The 14,539-nt window shown below is 42.7% G+C and overlaps 1 protein-coding gene across 1 annotated transcript in view; it reads left to right on the forward strand.

The window, feature by feature from the left end:
- RMP24 (ribonuclease MRP subunit p24) overlaps positions 1-14,539 on the forward strand; it is a 254,804-nt gene that overhangs the window by 53,116 nt on the left and 187,149 nt on the right. The window contains exon 2 of the mRNA XM_078685722.1: positions 9,968-9,990. Coding sequence (XP_078541848.1) covers positions 9,968-9,990 — 23 coding nt within the window. The remainder of the gene's footprint in view (positions 1-9,967; positions 9,991-14,539) is intronic.

Genomic DNA, 14,539 nt, shown 5'->3' on the forward strand with positions numbered 1-14,539 from the left:
CAATTCCACACCACACATGATTACAATTCACATAATGCCACTCAACACCACATTACTCAACTCCACCTGAGTACACGCTACAACATAAATACACCTCACATACATCCACTCTATGCCACATAACCATCCACATAAATACATTCCACACCATGCCACATAATTCCACTCAACATACTTTCACTCAACAACACACTCTTCCATGCCACACTATTCAACTCCACACATATCCAATTTACAACACATAATTCAACATCATACCTCAAAATTCAATTGCAGACCACATAATTAAACCCCACTACTTAACACTCCACACTACAAAATACCATCCCACATAATTACACTCCATTACAAACAATCCACTCAACATAATTCCAATACACTCAGAAACACATCATTACTATCCACCTAATACAACTGCACACCATGTCATGTAATTCTACTACACAAATCCACGGCACATAATGCCACAACTAACAATTCCGATCGAACCCACATAATTCCACCAAACGCCACATACATGCACTCCAATCCTTAACACATAGGTAAAAGACATTAACAACACCGATAGTGCTAACTCTCTTTCTTTTTTATTTTCAACGCCCACAGATCTGGAGCTTAGCTCCTACCTATTTGTTCTTTTTCGTCACCAAAAACGCAAAGCTATCATCACAGTTCCAAGCCACACAATTCAACTCCACACATTTACAATCCACACCACATAATTCGACACCAAAGCACATAATACAACTCAAGAACACAATTACACAATACACCACACAATTACACATTGTGCCACAAAATTGAACAGCACATCACATTATTAAACTCCACTACATAACACTCCACCACACATTCCACAGTTACACTCCCTAGCACACAATCCCACTCCACATAATTCCAGTACACTCAATACCACATAATTACTATTCACATAATTCTACAGTACACCATGCCACATACGGTAATTCCACTCCACAAATCCACTCCACACCACACAATTACTCAACTAACTAACCCAATGCAACCCACAAAATTCCACTACACACCACATACATACATTCCATAACACATAGGTAAAAGACATTGCCATTTACAATGCCAATAGCTCCAACTCAAACAAATGTGAGACCAATTGCATTTCCATAAGTTGTATGTAAATTAGTTCAGTGCTAGGAGACACCCTTGCTGAAGGTCTCTATTGGTGCACTTCGTACTCAACAATTGAATACCTGCACCTTGTTTGATCCTAACCTAAGTATTTGTTTATAGGGCAGTAATTGATGCAGTAGACCTCTGTTTATGCCATTCAAGGCCATTTTGTAATCAATCAAAGAGGCATGTTGTTGGTATGAGAATGCCTACAGCCTGGTAGGGGGTGTATACCCTTGGCCTGGGTACCTGTCTGCATTTGAAATTCGAATTGTGACTTTTTTTTTTGTTGCTTTGCGGTCACGTTAATCTAATATATGTGCTGCAAATAAGGCACTTCCTCTGTTACATACGCTACAGAACATGTTCTGTGACCCATGGCATTATAATCGATAAAGGGCTACTGTCCATGTTTCAGGTTGATCACGTTTAGGGTGGTGACAGATGCAGTGTTTTGTGACTTATTTGTCTTGACCAGTCCCACTTGGGTAAATTTTGGCTTTAGTGTGACCTCTCAAACCTATGCACTGACATTCAATGTGTGTTTGTGTGTGGTGGAAATATAGCATATATGCTGTAAGAAATTGTGTGTATGGTGAGAGTGTGAACACTGGGACTAGTGGGATGCATTGTGACGGGTGCCGTGGTTAAGTAAGACCAAATTTGTAAGGTAGTTACAGCCTTCACAGATAGTGAAAGTATATTGACTGCTTTCCTGTGGCCAGAGCATGGCGACAGAGACACTGAAGTAAGGGAAGATGGCAAGGTTCTTGTTAGCAAAGGGCTGCTGGTTATTTCTTCCTGCGCACTGCCATTTGCTAGATAATATGGGTGAGTAAGCAATTTCTATTGCTAAAGGTCTAGAAGTTTCTCAGGAAGACGGGCCCTCGTTGTCTGTCCCTAATTACTGCTTCAGGAAGGCTAAAGAAGCCAGGGTGAAGAGATGTTGCATTACACTATGTCCTTTTTTGGGTGCCCCTACTTGAAGAGTCATCACATTGCACAAAGGGTGTGTCTGAGCTAGAGGCTGAAAAATTACATTTGAAAAGGAATTACCCCAAACAGGCTCCAAATCTTCAAAGTTTGGATCCACAGTCCTTGCCATGAAAATTAGTATAAAAGTGGGACTAAAGCAAACCTACTTTGTTACATGGGAGTGCACCGAAGAACACTCAGAGGACTGTTGTGTAATCAGACCTGATTTCTGTACGAGAGCCAGTCTTCTAGAGTTGAGGAGACATCACCTGACTCTGTATTGTGCTGGAGAAGCTGAGGATCTCTCTAAAGCCTAGAAGCCATCTGCCTGCTCAGAGAGGCAATTAGTGTGCCAGCCCTGCAGGAGGAGAGACTGTTTGCGGAGGAGAATCCCAGAGTTTGGAACACCTCGAAGTAGCAGACTGTCTTCAGAGAGGCAATCCAGCGTCAACCTGAGTCCTGGACTCACAACGCAGTTCCTTTAGTGAGCTAACCACCATAATGTCATTGTGTTGTCCAGCTTTCCTACTGCATGCCCTGACCGACTGGTATTGCTGCTGCCTGCTTGCAGTGCTCACCTGTGAGGTACCACCTGCAACGTCCAGGAGGTTACAACTGCTAAAGACAAGCACATGTTTGATCTGGGCTAGAGGACGCCACCTCTGAAGATGAACACCCGCCAAGCAGGTTTGTCATGCCATTCAACTACAGTGGCCAAGGGAGGAGTCAGACTGCCATTCATGGTCCCTTCTCACTAGCACCAACACAGAGTGTGTGAAGGTGTTCACTGCATCAGCTAGCACCACCATTCCACAATGCCAGTAAGCAGGTAACCTGGGGATGAACTTATATAAACTAGGAGACTGTGTCCAATATGTACATAGGAGCATTCTACTTCTGTAACACTAACCTTTGCCTGTATGAAATCAGTGTCTGTACTCGTACCTTTGCCTAAGTTACCATTGACTTTGGGAACTTCCTGGGGTGGGCACCATGGAGGGTGTAACGTTTCACTAAAACTTGTACGTGAGGTTGCAGCCCTCTAACGTAACCATCCTTTGAGTGTGCAGTGTTTCATTATGGTGTATTATTAAATATCTTTATTTGTAACTAAAGACAAGCAATGAGCTGAACAATACGCCATTGTGTGTGTCCCACATGCTACCTCCCCGCAAAACCTTTGTCTTCTTGCCTTTGCTACAGTGATAGCTGTGTGCTGAAGGGCTGTACTTGCACCAGTTTGCAAACTTAGTAGGATAGACCCCAGGACACCATTCACAGATGACTGCAGCAACCTTGGTTGTGCCCCAGTGGCCCCCTTGAATGGGGCCTCACACATAATCTGCCTTGATTTCTGTCTAACTCATTATTAGTGAGGCTTGAAAGAGTCATGAAATGATGTAAGTTAGAGAACTCCTGGTGAAAACTAATTTCATGTTGGGATCACTTACTTTTCCCTAGCTCATCAAGTTAAGACAGTAGCTTGCTAGCATATAAATTAGTTTTGTAATATATTAGGGAAATTAACAGGTAGTTCCCTGGATCAATTTGGGATCCTTTCTTATAGATTGGGTGTAATATTGCACACCTCCAATTATTGGTGATTCACTGGCCAAGCCTGCAGGTGTCAATTGTTTCTGGCTGTGCTTTCTTAACCAAGCTTTCAGTGCCCAGATCTTCCTTCTTCGGCTGTACTTTACTCTCATCCCACCTATTTACAATTGATCGAAATTCTAATGCTCAGGCTCTTGTGCCTCCATGCCTTGTTTTGATTTGTTGTATAAAACCTCATGTAACAGCCTGTTAGTTTACATTTCCATCTGTGCATTTTTCTGCTTCGCATCCACCCATTATACTGGAGTAGATCTCCTATCCTTTGTTATCTGCTTTTAATTAAGTGAAAGGTGAAAGTATGATAGCATTGTGGTCAACTTCGCGGAGCTTTATTTTGCATGATGATAGAATTATACTTATCATGATTAATTTGACACTGGCATTTGGAAAGGTGCTTTTGGACTCCTTTCAAGATGTTCTAAGTAAAGTCTACAGTAGCTGGTTGACAGCTTACAATCAAATAATTCTATGTCTTGTAGACATTTTAAGGCATGAGCAATGTGGACAGTTATCCAGAGTACCGCCATCCAAGGGGCCCTATAAAAACAGATTCCTTTTTAAGTCTCGCCTAGGCAGGGCATGCGCTGTCTCTTCGAGACATGCTGTATCTAGGATATGGGCTTCAAAAAACTCCCATCTTTATCACTGATTCCTGTTGCTGTCCTTTAGAAATGCTGGTTTTTCATTGGTGCATACACTTAGTAGTTCCTCCTTTTGGAATTTTGTATCCTCTCATGAGGACTGACCCTCTTACATTTGTTCATACTCTTTTTTTGGTTGGCCTGCCTCTTTGCTTGTTAACAGTTTGTTAACAGTTCTGTTTACTTGTGCAGTGAAACCTCTGTCATTTGTTTTATATTTCCCTCAAAATGTGAGTTTGGGGAGCAATCTAGGAGCGCACTCATAATTACTATTGATTACAACCATATTCTAGTGATAGCTGCATAACCTGTGACGCTCATGATTTACAGAGGGCATCGTGAGTGCCCCGCTAATCTTGCTGGGGCTGTTAACATGAGTTCCGACTCCATTTGAAATACAAGTGCAGGAACACTGTGGCTCAGCAGTTTTTCACCTGAAGAATTCTTCTGCTTGCAGCAGGCGAAGTGTCCAATTAAAACTCTGCACAAAAGTGGGGAGAACATGCTGGAATCAGCGCCGAAACATTGATTCCCGTGTTTTTCCCACGTTACCCATTTTCCTTCAATCAGGTGAAATTCACCCCTAGATTTACTCATTCAATGGCCACTGGTAAATCAGTGGTGGCAGTGGTTTCCTGTCCTCTCAAAATTGGGCCCCTTACCAGTATACTTTGTGTTTCAAATCCTATGTAAAAGTTAATAACGTGCCACAGTCTGATTAATAACTGTTCTATATACAGCACTTTCTGATGGATGGAAGCAATATGTGACTGCAGACAAGTGTGTAACAGAATAACCATGTTTCTTATGTCTGGATAATTAATTTTAAGTAAGCAGTTAAGGATATACATAATTATTAGTTTTGTATTAGCATTTCCCTTTAGTGTAAACGTAAAGTGTGTGACATCCGATTGACCTGGACATGTTGCTAGCACTGCCTTCGGTGCTGCTCAAACAAAACACATTAGACCAGTTGCAGTTAGCTTTACTCCACGCATGTATAACTCCCACCTAAAGCTTTGTAAAGCAACATTATATAGACCAGTGGTCTCCAACCTTTTCTGTAATAAGAGCTACTTATGTTCAATGAAAATCATACTGAGCTACTAATATTATTAATCTGTAAGCAAACATTTGTTTGTTGTAGTATGATTTTTTTTTAACACAATTTATTGATGACCGCCATATATCATGCACTATCTTGTACAAACATTTAAAATACAGTCTTTTTTGTTTTTCTCCCATCATAACCTTACCAGTGCGTTTGTACACAACAGTTTAGTTGAACAAGATCTTTCAGTGTAAGAGAAGCGTACAAAGAATTACTATAGCCTGGTCCCTTCTCCAAACCAATAATGACCAGATAGTATAATATCCATAAATCAAAGTAGTGCATATATAAAGTCAGATCAGTGACATAAAGGAAACCCCCAACTGTTCCCCCCCACCCACTCGCCACTCCCACCCTAACCCCCTCCTGGTCAGTCGCATTGCGTCATTGATGATGATAACAGGGAGTCGCTCGAGCGATCTCCCGAGGGTACCTTTTACAGAATAGAATCATAGTATCTCTGTTCCACGCGCCGTACAGGCACGTATGGACTCACACTCTTCGCTTTACTGTGACATGGCGCCCTGTGTGGGAGCTAGGTCTAGTGTCTCCAGCTCAATCTGCATGGCCTCCCAGTCCAGGGAGATGTGTTGTTGCCTCAACCCTCTCTCCTCCTCCCTCCGGAGGACAGCCCCCTCCGCTCTTCCCCATTGGAGCACATCCGTCTACCAGATTGTGACTGCCGGGCCTCTGGAGAACTTCCACCTCATTGTAATCACCCTGATTGCTAAGATGTTTGTTGTAGTATGATAATAGTGACAAGTCAGACATGATGGCCACCACATGTAACATGAATGAAAACATTGATCATAACAGTCTTCTAGATCACACCCAATTTGGCTTTAGAAAAGGCCACAGCACTGAAACAGCCCTCATTAAGGCATCCGATGAAATTAGGATGATACTTGACAGTGGGGGTGCCGCGGGCCTGGTGCTGCTGGATCTTTCAGCAGCATTAGACACGGTCGACCACGCAACCCTGGTCGACCGTGTCTCAGCCATAGACATCAGAGACAGAGCCAAGGCCCTCCTGGCCTCCTTTCTATCTAATCACACCCAACTAGTGACTCTTGGCAACTTCAAATCCCCATCATTTGCACTCCCGTGCGGTGTGCCGCAGGGATCATCGCTGAGTCCGACCTTGTTTAATATATAAGTGTCGGACTTGACGAGGATCATCAAGTCCTACGACATGCTACTAACCTCATGCCTACCTGGTGGCCAGCAGCGTTGGGCTCACCTCCGTCCCCCGTCACAAAGGTCAGAAACCTAGGTGTTATGTTCGACGACAAATTTTCATTTATACACCATGCAAACGTAGTTGTCTCTTCATCCTTCCTTACCATCAGGATGATAAAAAACTTCTACCTTTCCTCCCACTTAGCGCCGGCAGAACTCTTATCAGCACGCTGGTTATGTCAAAGGTAGACTACTGCAATGGTCTACTTCTCAATGCCCAGGAGTCCTAAACAAGTTACAACTGGTGCAAAACGCAGCGTCAAGGATTCTGTCAGGCATCCCCAAGTCCAAACCAATATCCAAGGTGGTACGACAGTTTCACGGGTTAACAATCAGGAGTAGAACCAAGCTCAAGGCTCTATGCATTGAATACAAGGCAATCCACAACACAGGACCTGAGTTCCTGAAGAAAACTCTCTGTTCCTACATGCCAAGCAGACCCTTGCACTCATCAGCAGCAAACTTGCTGATTGTCCCCAGAACCAAGAAAGCTTCTTGGGGCAACAGAAGATTCACTGTCGCCACCGCCAGACCATGGAACACATACCCCTTCACATCAAGACCAGTCCCACCCTGTTTACCTTCCGGAAACAAATAAAGACATGGCTGTTTAACCAATAAATCACCCGCTCCTAGTCCTTCCTCTCCCTAGCCATCCGTAGCGCTGAGACACCCAAGGGTATTTGCGCGCTCTACAAGTTGCTTAAATAAACATTACTGCCAGTGACCTCCGCAGTGCATGTGGCAGGGTCGCCAGCATTAATGTGAAAAAAGGGTTTATAAATTTGAAAAGCACCAACATTTTGTATACATGACAATGATAAACCATAACTAAAGTGGATCCGACACCATGTTAATAATAATGGCAATAAGTCTCTCCAACACCTTTTGATTTAGCTCTCCAATAAACGCTTTAAATATATTTTGGAAATCCAACTATGTTTCTCCAGAATCAGCTTAGGAGTTCTAAATATACACACATTTTTGTCTTGAATACATTCTTTTCAGTTTTGAAATGTATATATTAATGCAATCAAGCTAAAGCTTCTTATGTAGTGGGCTGCACAGAGGAGAGCTACTTGCAGGTAGCTTGAGAGTTACCAGTACCTCACAAGCTACTCGTTGGAGAAGCCTGATATAGACTGTCTTGTAAACTGATGGTACACACAGACACATGGGTCAGTTTAAGAAATGCTTAACACTCCGTAATTAATGATTGTAACTCCATGTCCTCGAATGCTAACCCCTTGCCAATGTTTAGTAAACCAATTATTCCCTATTTATATGGAGAAAACCCTATATACAGAGGTAATACCATACTTCCTAACTGCTGTACCACTATTACACATTTAGGCTAGTTTCACACCCATTTTCACCTTTTCTAAACCTGCCTTCAGCCTTGAATACTCTGGTAATTCATACCCTCATCTCATCGTGATGGAGGGCAAACCGATAACTGTCTTGATTCTGTCTAGATCCTCGGTTACCTGTGTTGTTCATACTAAAATCATTGATAAAACATTTTGACAAGAAAAAAATAAGTCAAGGGTAATCTAGAACGAAAGAATGCATGAAGCGAATTAAGCCCAGTCAAGGAAACATGTACAACGAAGGATGCCGATGTTTCAGTTTTGTTATTCGAAGTGTTCATTTCAAGAGACTGATCATCAAGTTGTAATCATACTAAAGGTGCTCCAAGTGGCGGCATAGTAGGAAGTGAAAATCAGTGAGCCTTAGCAAAACATAGGAAAAGTATAGACAAGTATTTACAGTGTGTATATTGGACTCATACCCACTGAGGTTTTTGATCAATACAAATACAATGAAAATTAGCATTTGAATTTGGGTATCCAGCAATCAATGCTGTAGGTAGGCCCATATAAGTAGGCCCATATAGTGTCGATGTTTCAACCCCGATTAAGGTTAATCTCCCGGGGTGTTCATCAGGACAAACATAAGGTAGTCACCTCACCAAATAAATCAGGGACATCGTTAAAAATACAGAGTTTTCTTAGTGGATTCTTTCAGAAGTGTCCTGTAGGAATAAAATGGCTGAACGATCACGACTTGCTAAATAGCACCATTTGTGAGCATGTGCATCTCCTCGAAATACAAATGAAATCTCTTTTGCTCCATACCCAAATTGAAATACTCATTTTCATTGTTTTTGTTTTGATCAAAAACTCTATGGGTATGGGCCCAATGTACATACTATAAATACTTATCTATACTTGTACTATTTTTCTATGTTTTGATCAGACTTACTGATTTTCGCTTCTCCCTGCGCGGTCACTTGGCGCACCTATAATATGATTACAGCTTGATGATCAGTCTCTTGTCATCAACACGTTAAATTACAATTCTGAAAAAACGGCATCCTTCATTGTACGTGTTCACTTGACTGTATTCTTTTGTACTAGATAACCGTTCACTTATTTTCCCTGATCAAAATGTTTTATGAATGATTTCATGGTAGAACACTTGTTAATGCATAAATATTTATAGGTCATCTGGTGTAAATAATAGTTTCGGATGGGCAGGCTTTATCTCAATTTATATGCAGTGCTTCAAACATCCATTGAAAATGCTATTTCCACTTGGATTTTAGATTGTTTTTACGGCTATTGAATTTTTTTTTTACTATGTACATTTTTGAAATGTAAATTAGTCTGTATTTTGGATATCTAGATTGTTTCATGTAACCAATATAAGCTTCACGTTGACTCCAAGTTAAGGGTATATTGGTTTTAATACTGTGCTTTGTAGCTCACTATACACACATTTTACTCAGCACAGATATATCCTATAGTTGTATATCACTGTGATATCAACACCCCCCCCCCCCCGACAGGACACACTGTGTACTATCATACAGTAGAACAACTTAAATATGCCTTTCACATTGATGACAGCATATCTTCACAACAAAATTCACACTGTGATTTGAAATAGAAAAGTCTGAACCATCTAAAATGTGACTTCTGGACTATCAGAAGTGTCACAATGCCATACCTATGACAGATTGTGCACTATGTAATTGTGAATAACAGACTGAGTGGAACATAACAGATTGGCACTCTATAATGGCGACTTACATTTTATTTTGGGTAACCAAGATTTTCTTTGCACATCCTTATAATAAAAATATAGACATTTCTGTAATCTTAGGATATTATTGAAAAAATTGACGTAATTTATGCATTTTTGCCATTTATCGCTTTTATTTTATTTTTTTCAGGTGCACACGCAGCTCCATGCAAAGTGAGTGAATTGTAAATCCATATTTTCTGTATTCCATTTAGATCTCAATGATTTTTATCGGTTTCGTCCTATAGTCTATTTACAGTGCTTTTAAACAATTCTTGTTTTTCATGCAATAAGCATATTTTCATGAAATTTTAACTCTAAATCTTAAAAATTAAATTTGCACCTTGCTCTACTGTTTCACACCATGCGCTCTTTGCAAATGTTGAACAGATGGACAGATTGAGTCTGGAAGTCGCTGCTTGTAATATAACAAGCATTTTCAATGCAATAGGTCTCGGATTTGCAAGCGTTTATGCTATTAGCATTGAAAATGACAATGCCTTTTATTTATGTGTTTTTAAAAGGAACACATATATAAAAGGCCTTGTTGTTTTTCGAGCTCCTAGAGCTCAAACTCTGGCAAATGCAAGACCACTATGATGGTGGCCACACCCCTTTTTTAGACTCCGCTCGCATACTTAGGTTACTGTGAACAGCGTCTAAACAAAGGGGTGCTGCCAACATTAAACGTAAAACGCATATGGCGCTTTCACCCAAAGTAAAAAAAAAAGTAATTTCAAAAGGTTCCTTTGCGTGGTTGCTAAACTGAAATCAGCCTGTGCTGTTAATTAAATAATTAAATAAGCACAGCCGCTAAAGTGAAACTGGCCCGCGCTGGTAACAAAATAATTAAATAGGCGCAGCCGCTAAAGTGAAAGCGCCCTTTGCTAGTAATTAAATAAGTAAATAGGTTCAGCTGCTAAAGTGAAAGTGGACTGCACTGTATATGCATTAATTAAATAAGCGCGGCCGCTATAAAGCGGACCGCACTGTAATTTGAATAAAAATACATTACTATTAAAATAAAAGGGGCGGGTGCTGTAATGTCGTGGGTGGAATGGGGGAAGGGCATTAAAGACAATAGTGCTCACCAACTTATGAAGCAGACCGTGTAACCAAAGTAAAAGGGCCAGTCTTCATGGGAGGTGACAAATGAAGACAAGGCAGTACTAAAGATGGACTAACAAGCCTATGTACTCATCAGAAGTCCGCATTTACCAAGAGCAATGACATAAGCCAATGAAAAATATGGACAGAGAGTGGGCAGGGCTTCAAGTGCCTTTTCCAATACAGCATGCTGCAGAGCAGCTCATGCACTGCCCAGGCTCAACCTAAAAATAAGCGGAAACAGTGTGAAGAGTTATTTTAGTCAATAATGGCAATATTAGTGTCTCTAAGTGTTTGAAATGTATTTTACTCTGTGCTGCTCACATATTTTAGGGTCTGTTGTTTCAGGCGCTTTAATGAAAGCAGCAACACATTTCTGTTCAGGGTCGTGAAGGGAAAATATGAAATGCCTTCACAAGCGTACTTCAAGGCTTTCTAATAATTTTATGTTTTATTTCATTGTTTCTATTTCATTCTAAATGCATTGACTTATATTATTATATTGTATTGTTGATTGCATACGTGGAGAAAAACGAAGAGAAGCCTCTGCTAAGAGACAAGGCAAAACAAACAAGCATTGGAAATGCAATAGGTCTCGCAGCATTAGAGTTAGTGCTTTTAGAATTGTTTATGGTTTTTTTTGTAAATCTTTAGCATTTTTGTTTCCTGTAGCCAATGCTAAAGAATTAAAAAAAAAAAACCATAAACATTTCTAAAAGCTCTAACTCAAATGCTCCGAGACCTATTCCACTGTGTGAGGGTGAGGGGTTGAGGGTGAGTGAGGGTGAGTGAGGGTGGGTGAGGGTGAGTGAGGGTGAGGGGTTGAGGGTGAGTGAGAGTGAGGGTGAGGGTGAGTGAGGGTGAGTAAGGGTGAGGGTGAGGGTGAGTGAGGGTGAGTGTGAGTGAGGGTGAGGGGTTGATGTTGAGGGTGAGGGGTTGAGGGTGAGTGAGGGTGAGTGAGGGGTTGAGGGTGAGTGAGGGTGAGGGTGAGTGAGGGTGAGGGGTTGAGGGTGAGTGAGGGGGTGAGGGTGAGGGGTTGAGGGTGAGTGAGGGTGAGGGGTTGAGGGTGAGTGAGGGTGAGTGAGGGTGAGTGAGGGTGATGGGTTGAGGGTGAGTGAGGGTGGGTGAGGGTGAGTGAGGGTGAGTGAGGGTGAGTGAGGGTGAGGGGTTGAGGGTGAGTGCAATTAGGTTAATGTCAGGTTGATTGCCCATTCAAATTATCACTGTCCTGTAACTCAGGATTGCTTTTAAAACCAGGGAATCCTGTCTGAGAAAAAAGCATGAAACATGCTATGCTTGGTATAACCCTGCTGGTCACAGGGCAGGTTCCTGGGTCTTTCTCTGTCAGGGACAGGCCTCTGCCTCTGTGCACAGACTAGAATAATGTGACTCCAGGGGCAAAATAAAGGTCCGGGCCTTTTCACTGAGTCGGGCACTCGGGCAGGGGAACATGTTTATCATACAGGGAACATTCACGCCCCAACAGCCAGGAAAGCCATTGGCTTTGTCAATGATTTCTTCCGCTACATGGCTGCCCTGCCAGTGCATGCAGTAAAACCTTGCTTGAAGAACAATCTTTCAGAGTCAGGTGTTGTGCCAAACCCATCGGCGATTTTTTGAGTTAATATTTTCTTTGCTCTACTGATCCAAGATTATAGAGGGCTGGAAGTGAGCAGCCAGGAATTATTATTATTATTATTATTCCTGACACTGTCGTCGGTGCTGGAGTGAGCATACGGGACATGGGGCACTCGCCAGGAGGCTTTAGGTCAGGGGGCTGTGTTGAGGGCTGGAGGGCAGCCCTCGGGCCCGCCAATCGTGAAAGCAGCCACGAAGTAAAATGTCACTGGCACAGCCATGTCTCAGAACTGCATGCCAAACCGAAAATCTTTCTTTAAAAAGAATGTTTTGGCGTAATTTAAAAATAAACAATAGGTAAAGAACCCCCTAGCCTCCCTTGAGAGGATCAGAATGTCTTAAACATTTTCGGATGCACTTTTTACCTCACTATTGTTCCTCCCGTTGTAGGCTCTACGCGGGAGGAGGGGGGTGGGCAGCCATCGCTTCCGAGGGCTCAAGGCCCCAGGCGGCCGCTGCAACTGGCGGCGACTGCAGAGGAGGCCGCTGTTTCTCAGTGATCGCATTAGGTTGTTATGGTAACGCGGGCTTTCTCCGTGATTGAAAGGAGCAGAGGTCACGGGAAGAGCTGGGTGATTAGAGGAGATGGAGGGCAGAAAGAAAGAAACCCGTGCCTGAGAACAGGTCTGGAATAGCAATGAAGGAGGGAGTCAACGATGGAGAAATGGAGCAAACAGCTATGGACGAAGGGAAGGAAATCCAGGGCAGGAGGAGAGTGTTATGGAAGTTAGTGAAAGATGGATAGAAGGAAGGAACGAAGGACAGAATTAAAAGAAGGGGGGGAGGAACGAGACGAAGGCAAACAAGCAACAAGCCTTTCACCGTAACACGGCGGGCAGGGGAGGGGGCGGGCAGGGGAGGGGGCGGAGAGGGGAGAGGTGCGACACGGCAGGCAGGCAGGGGAGGAGAGTAGGAGGAGGAGGGGGGAGGAGAGTAGGGGAGGCACGGCCTAGCGGCAGGCAGGCAGGGGAGGAAAGGAGGAGGGGGGAGGAGAGTAGGGGAGGCACGGCCTAGCGGCCGTGCAATCAAGTAGTGAGGGGCGGAGCTGGGGGAGGCTGTGAGAGAGAGTAGGCGGCTGGGGGCATGTGCACGCGCATTTAAGCTCAATGCGCATGCGCATTGAGCTTAAATTTCTCGTGCACTGCAAGGAATCGCCACGATTCCTTGCAGTGTGGATAAAGAGCGGATAAGTGCCAATACTCTCGCCTTGCTCGATGCGCATGCGCATCGACAGGCGAGACCTAAAAAACCATTGTTCCCTCCTAAGGATGTAAAGAAAAAACATTTGCTATGCAATAGGTCGCGCATTATTAAAGTTTGAGCTATTGGCATTGCTAATAATAATGCAACACCAATAGCTCAAACTTTAATAATGCAAGACCTATTGCATTGCAAATGCTTGTTAAAACAAGCACCACCTTCATTGTATTGCTTAAGCCATCATCCACTGAAATCTCAATTATTTTATCATTGTCCGTCTTCAAGAAGCGCCGTCATTAGGGTCATAAACACACCTGGTGGCGATATCTCAGCGAGATGAAGGTCTGCCAGAAGCCTGTAGGCAACCACCTTACATTCTTTTAACCATGAGACACAGGGTGAGTGTACTAGTAAAACTGCACATTATTTAGGCGCTCACTTCAGTTCATCTCGTGGTGTGTGTATGTGTTGCGTAGTCATTGTTTAGGCTGATATTTGTGCAAAACAATTAACAGAGCTTTGGAATGCAAATCGAAATAATTTCCATTTTTAAGTATTTAGATTATTTCATACCTGGGCCAGGTAGAGGAAATCTTTCTTCAGTTACATATTCTGGGATACCCACCAAGATTTTGCTCAATATGTCTGCCAACATGCTAACGTGTAGTCAATAGCCCACTTTTTAAACCAAATATTGGTAAAGACATGCCTGGAATATGGTTAGAGGTAGAAATATGGGGAGTAAAGTCCTGTGTGTTCTTAGGACCTGTGATGAAGG

The sequence above is a fragment of the Lissotriton helveticus genome, chromosome 4_1 (genome assembly GCF_964261635.1).
Source record: "Lissotriton helveticus chromosome 4_1, aLisHel1.1, whole genome shotgun sequence".
Taxonomy (NCBI): Eukaryota; Metazoa; Chordata; class Amphibia; order Caudata; family Salamandridae; genus Lissotriton; species Lissotriton helveticus.